Here is a 7,500-nt window from a genome sequence, read left to right on the forward strand (position 1 = left end):
CCCTCTCCCTCTCGCTCCGCCACACCCATTTCTAGTGTATTCATTTTTTCACGTTAAAAAGCTCTAAAATATAAACGTTTTTAATGCTTAGTCCATATTTGTTAACGTTAATTTGATCGCCTTAAAACGTTTGTAACAGTAATAACATCTAAGAAATTATTTCGGTCTCAGCTGGTATAATCTGTATATAACCAGGCAACCCATTCCATTGTAAAAGTCTATAATGCAAATATAAACCAATTTCAAGTAATGGAGAAATTTAAAGAAAGATTCAAAATTAATCAAAAGAGTTTTAAAGAATATGAAAATGATTCCAAACTATACACGAATGACAGACCAATGAGTCCAAAATGGAATTCAAAATGACAGTAAAACCATTCCAGTTAATGCATCCAATACACTGACCAAGAGATAAAACACATGCTATTTTGCAAGCTGCAACACGGTAACGTTGATATGTAAATGGAGGTGCGAAATGTATGTAAAGGTAGGAAAGAAAATGATAGAAAAAACGTAGTCTGTCAATCATTATTTTGCCTCAATACTCCAATACCTTTTCCTTATGTATACAGCAAAGTATACAAAATGACATGTCTACATACTTGAAAATGTGTGTGTGTGTGTGTGTGTGTGTGTGTGTTTGTGTTTGTTTGTGTTTGTATTTGCGCCTGTGTGTATGTATGTGCATGTGCATGTATGCGTGCGTGGGTGTGTTTGGTGTGTATTTGCACACAACAACCCTTCCCAATTGAACAAACACACGAAGAAAGATGTAAAAAGAAAAGAAAAGAAGACAAGCAAAAGTTTCTGACGTCATTCCTCATCAAACACAAGCCCGGAGTTCCCCAGAAGACCCTCTCTTGCACGGCCTCCCTCCAAAGGACCTGCTTGTTGCAAGTCATGCATCTTGACCAATCACCAGCAATGACGGTAGTCTTAACAGATGCCACCTAATTAACCGGTAGTTCCTTTTCATTCGATTAGAAACACTTTGTTCTTATCAAATGTGATTAATTTGACTGTGGTGTCCCTATACCTGCCTTTATTCCCGGGTGACTGTATTGTAGGTATAAAAAATAAATGAATGAATGTATCAATTACTTAACAGATGTGATAAAAAAACTAATATAAAATATGCACACATATTTATGAATATGCAAATGCACAAATAATTATTCAAATTCTCTACAGTAAAGGATATACGATTTGAGTTTTATCTAGATTATTTTTTTCCTCTAAATCAGGATGAAATGTTACCGTCCCTTTAATACAAAAGCCTACACAATATATTTTTATATGTTCGCTTTTTTTGTATAACCAGTAAGCAACAGTCATTTGCACAAACAAGAAATTGACCCTGTTACCTTGATAAGGGCCTTACTTAACAAGCCTAACGATCAGTGGTTCCCAAACTTTTCAACAGAGAAAACATTCATTTTCCTGTTCACTCAGCCATTCAATTCTATTAACTAACAACTAAATAATTTCCCATCTACTAACTGATAAAAAATGTAATAAATAAATGACAGTGTTGATCTTACCTTCAACAGCCTTAGCACGAACAATCACAGTTTACACTAGCACTATTGAAATGTCGAACGTGTCCCACTGACCCCGGAGTCTTATGCAAACCCTCGAGAGTTCCTGAAATCACTGGTTGATACCCACGACTATGGACGGTAAATGGCGTAAGTGATGTTGATAATGTAAATAAGTGATAGCAGATGATGACGTCGGTGATGTGGATGAGTGGTGCTAATAGTGTAAATAAATGATAATGGAAATGACGCCAATGATGTAGATTACGTAAATTAGTGATCAGGTTAATGAAGCACATTATGAAACTAATGTAATTGTGAGATAATGTATGAAAGTAATGCCGATAAATGACAATATGAAAGACGTACGGCATGCAGATAATGTGACAATGTAAATAGCATTAGCGATATATCTCAAATATAATGATAACAAAAATACCATACAAATGGCACATCTCCCAAAGTACTACCATAAAAAAAGACACGAGACAGAACCCAAACAAACAACTAAAAAGCAAACAACATGGAAACAGACAATGTTAACAAGAGAGGATAAATAATAACACCACAGCTTACCCGGAATTCAGACAGAGGGTACGTGGGTCCGATGAGAGCACTGAACGGGTAGCGGTCATGGTTGCGGGTCAGGAAGGCCACCGCGTCTTTGAGATGATGACCTGTGTAGTTGTGCACGCCTGAGGGAACGGGAAGGGGGGCGTTAAGAGGGTGTGAATCGGGGCTGTATAAGCTCGCTCTCTCTCTTATTTTCTTACACTTTTTTCTGTTGCCTTTATTTTTATTTCTTGTTCTCTCTGTTTACTTGTCTATATATCAGTTTGTTTAACCCTATTTGTCTGTCTATTTATCTCTCTCTCTCTCTCTCTCTCTCTCTCTCTCTCTCTCTCTCTCTCTCTCTCTCTCTCTCTCTCTCTCTCTCTCTCTCTCTATCTCTATCTCTATCTGTATCTCTCTCTCTCGCTCTCTCTCTCTCTCTCTCTCTCTCTCTCTCTCTCTCTCTCTCTCTCTCTCTCTCTCTCTCTCTCTCTCTCTCTCTCTCTCTCTCTCTCTCTCTCTCTCTCTCTCTCTCTCTCTCTCTCTCTCTCTCTTTCTCTCTCTCTTTCTCTCTCTCTTTCTCTCTCTCCCTCTCTCTCTCCCTCCCTTCCTCCCTCACCCCTCCTCCCTCTCCCACTCTCTCCCTTACTCTTTTTTCTTTACTTCTATCTTCTACCCAATCTTTATCCTACCCTCCCTTCTCCCCTTCCTCTCCCTCCCTCTCCTCCCCTTTCTCCATTTCTCTCTCGATAATTTTCCCCTCGTTATAAAGATATCCCGAACCTTACTCAGGGTGTGTTATGACATTTGGACATAAGCACGTGCCATTTCTGCCATCGACCTTGGCTTAGATACTTATTAAAATTCAGTGTACCGTTTGACAGTCAAGGTTGCCTGCTCCACTAATCGTGTTTCGTGTCTTTTCCTTGAATTTGTGGCTTTAAATACATGCTTGGTCATTGCTCTTCGTTCTTATATTTTTTGTTTATTTTCTTTGTGAATATTTATTGTAGTGTTGTTTACTTGACGATTTTAAATATTGATTTGTGGAGGTTATGTTCTGTGTCTTTATTCCTTATGGAGATATTAATTTTAGTGCTAAGTATGCGTGTGTTTATTAAACTTATCCGCGTGTGGATGAATTCACTAATTCTACACGTGTGTATTTCATATTCACGCTATTAATTTAGAGAGACGCGTTGCCATACTCTGTGAAAAACTGCCTCTCGAAGTCAGGACAGGATGTGGGGGGGGGGGAAAAACTCCCTGACCTCGTTTATTAGTTGTTCTTGTCATTTTCGTTTTTGTTTTTTTCTCTCGGTGACCCAGTTTAACCTTGCTTCTTTTTCCATTTCTTACTTGACACGCAACACCCGTTCGACCTCAGTGCTCTCGTGTCACGCGTGCCAGCAAACCTCTTGACCGCTTTTCCTGGCGCTTTCTTATACATTTATCTATATTAGTCCCCCCTCCCCCCTCACACACATGCACACACACACACACACACACACACACACATGCACACACACACACACACACACACACACACACACACACACACACACACACACACACACACACACTCACACACACATATGTATATATTGTAAAGGAATTATATAACATTTACCATATTGTATAACTGATTTATATAATGTTATTGCACTATCAGGTTTCAAGTAATTAAGACACAATTTACCTAACTGTAAAATAATAAATACACCTAAAATGTTGCGAAATATTTATAAAGGGTAAGGTTTATTTCCGTATATTCATTACTGTATTTAAAAGAAAGATTCCTCGCACGCCTGATCGTATATAGTCGGTCTCGTTGCCAGATTTGTTCGAGTAAAATTCGCCCGTAAAATTCGCAATTAATTAATATGCCGATTCGCATATTGTAATAAGTACGGTGAATATATCTACATATATATATTTATTTTTTATATAAATTCCAGTCTCTTTATATATGAGTTTACCGCTCGTGCCTCGGAGGTTAATCTGAACAGTGCCAAGCTCAAACAAGCCCCGTGGCACCCGGGCCGTTTGACGCGCTCGCAGGGAAGTGAATATTTACATTTGATAGGTTTGTCTGTACTTTTGTAAGTATGTATGGTAATGGTTATATGATTCTTTTCATATCCCCATTTTAGTGAAAGTGAATATAATTGGATGATGCAATTAATTCTGTGTATTACTAGTTTAATAAAAATATCCTTCACACACACACACACACACGCACACACACACACACACACACACACACACACACACACACACACACACACATATAAACACACACACACACACACATATATATGTGTGTGTGTTTACAAATATAAATATGCAAGCAAATATACATATATACAGAGAGAGAATGAGAGAGAGAGGAGAGAGAGAGGGAGAGACTACAGCCAGACAAACAGCCATCGACACAGACAGACTGAACATATGTGTATCAGAGAACATTTATTTATGTAGACTATAAATCAGTCATAACTACAGTGTCATTTTCACATGACACACTTGTCACGGAACCAAACGTTCACCATCATAATATCTAACTTCCTATGGTGTGAAATAAAGCCAGATGGTAAGGTTTATATCGTCCTGTCAGGCGTGAAAAAAACGAAGATAAATAACATGGTATAAAGATATAGAAATTATTAACATGAGTACGTAGGGTTAATTATACCTATCCATTTATGTATCTGTTCATCTGTCCCTCGATCTACTTATCGTTATGTATGCATGTATGTATGTACATGCTTGTACATATTAATATAAGTCTGTGTCTGTCTATCTATATATGATAGATGTAATAGACATCAACCTATTAATATGTCCGTATATCTGTGTCTATATCTACATGTCTGTATGTGTGTATATATACATGCATTCACACACACACACACACACACACACACACACACACACACACACACACACACACACACACACACATACACGTGTGTGTGTGTATATATACATACATATATATGTATGTATGTGTGTATATAAGAAGTAAATTAATTATTATTAAGCCCTTTGCCTTGACTTTAAAAGGAATACGAAATCATAGCTAGTGATGGCATTCAAAGAAACACCGGCCTCTACCGGTTTTTGCATATATGTTATATATATAACACTGAATATTAGTTTATATTATAAATCTATGTGATGAATGGTAAGAAAGAACTAATAAGCCTTGCCTATGAATATCAATACTAAATAATCAGAATGCTCGAAAACATATAGGCCAAGATCACATTGTGTAAGCAATACACAATTAAACGTATTTTAAGAACGAACGCAATTAATCAAAAGTATACATCACAAAACGTAAGAACAAATGATATTCAAACAGCAGAGTAAAAGAAGAAGAAAAATATTTACATACAAAGATAATAAATAAAGAGAAGACAGAGTTTTGTATTCATATACTGAAAACAAGTATAAATAGTTACAATACACGTACTGACAATCTGTAGACTGGAAATGCGCTCATGCCCCAGAAAATTATGATATTAATAGATCAGTAAATAAAGACGTAAACAAATGAAAAACACAGAGGGAAGGGGAAGTTATAAATAAGACGATAAAATAAGTCCACAAGTTCAGGAAAAAAATATATTCACACGTCACACAAGGACTCGCTTTATCACCTGAGAGACAGACCGCACACACACCGAGACTTACCAACAATCGTAAGACACTTTTGGATAATGGAATAAGCTGTGACGTCCATGTTGGAGTCCGGATGCACGAGGCCCGCTAACACGTACGTTCCTCCTGTCCGTAGTGCCCTTATTCCCTGAGGTATGACCTGCAGTAAGAATAAATATGACATCAGGTGAAGAGCAAGCTGGATTGGAAAAGGGTGGTGTTTATTTAAAAGGCTCGGCAGTAAATAATAGACTAATAAATATTCTACCTACCGTACTCTTTTAACAGATAATAATGTTAACGTAAATTTCCATTGCTCTTTAGTGCAAACATTTATATTTCAGTGATGAAATAAGGGATCAAGACATTGCAACTTAATTTTTGAAAAAAAAGAAAAAGAGTCAGATATGAATCAAAGTTAAATACAAAATAATTTTCAAGAAATAATACGATATTACGAAATACATAAATCATTTCACCAACTACGTACATTTTTGTGTCCGCACACTTCTATGACGACATCAACGCTGTCGGATTCCACTAGTTCCTCCTCTGAAAGAAACACAGAAAACGTTTTAAAAGATATCGTTTTAAAAGAAAACGTTTGAAGGCTAACTCTTCTAAAGTATGGACAAAATCATATCTCATATATTATTGTTTCAAAAGATATAAACATTGTTATTTATACAACTTTCCTTACAACTGAAAACTTTTAGTATATATATACACCTAGTAATAAATTTCAGGATTTGAATCTTTCTAAACAATCGAAATATAAAATAAATCATAAGAGATTTACCGTGGTCGGGATGGACAGGAATGCCTCCGAAATCTACAACTCGGCTGAGTCTTGACCGATTTATGTCTACACAGAAGACCTTAGTATAACCTGCTTCCTTTAGTAACGCTGCACCATACATACCAAGCATACCTGCACCCTATAAATAATGACAATAATTAGAATAGTTTATGCTTAAAACCATAATTCGTTTTCTTTCTTTCATGAAAAAATATATCAATCTTTCCATCACCTTTGTCGTTATCAAACTAACATGAATCTTATCACAAAGATCATCATCACTATAATCTTTATTTTAAATAATACCCTCATTACAGAAATATTAACTTTGACCCACAAAGTAATGTCTCAGATTTCACACACTTAAATGTAAAATAATAAGATAACCGATCATTCCATACCCTCCTCCCCCCCCCCCCCCCCATACCCTACGTCACCATGAACACCTTCGCATCACACGTTGCTTATGCGTTGCTGTTGGCGACGGGTGTAAATGAGAATTCGCCATATCCTAAATATTTTAGGAAATTTTTTCTGATCATTTCTTTTCATCGATCGTCATTTGATATTTTTTAACTTTTATCATCTTAATCCATATTTATTGTTTCATTGTAGTTCGTTTTGTCTGTTGTCATTATAATCAGTTTAAATGTCATTTGTTATCATCAACTGTGTAATTTTTTTTTTTTTGTATCATTAAGAATACCATTATTTGTTGTTTTTATTGTTCCAGTATCTTATCCACTGTCATTGTACTGAAATTATCATAATCAAATTAGGTAGCAGACATAATCTATCATTACTGCCATTACTGTTTATTGATATTATCTTTGTTAGCGTGATTATTAACATCACTGTTGTTGCCATCAAAATTATCAATAGTATCTTTCTTATCATTATTAATATGGTGATGATGATTACCATTTTATTATTATTGTTTCTATT

General features: G+C 35.9%; 1 protein-coding gene across 1 annotated transcript in view; it reads right to left on the minus strand.

Annotated features, from left to right (window-relative positions):
• Positions 1-2,030: 2,030 nt before the first annotated feature.
• The window catches only part of LOC125047725 (5-exo-hydroxycamphor dehydrogenase-like), a 29,720-nt gene continuing 24,250 nt past the window's right edge, over positions 2,031-7,500 (minus strand). Inside the window, exons 7-10 of the mRNA XM_047646116.1 lie at positions 6,556-6,694; positions 6,247-6,308; positions 5,790-5,916; positions 2,031-2,233 (exon numbers count right to left, since the gene is read on the minus strand). Of these exons, the coding sequence (XP_047502072.1) occupies positions 2,046-2,233; positions 5,790-5,916; positions 6,247-6,308; positions 6,556-6,694 (516 nt within the window). The 3' untranslated portion in view covers positions 2,031-2,045. The remainder of the gene's footprint in view (positions 2,234-5,789; positions 5,917-6,246; positions 6,309-6,555; positions 6,695-7,500) is intronic.

This window comes from Penaeus chinensis, chromosome 41 (genome assembly GCF_019202785.1).
Source record: "Penaeus chinensis breed Huanghai No. 1 chromosome 41, ASM1920278v2, whole genome shotgun sequence".
Classification (NCBI taxonomy): domain Eukaryota; kingdom Metazoa; phylum Arthropoda; class Malacostraca; order Decapoda; family Penaeidae; genus Penaeus; species Penaeus chinensis.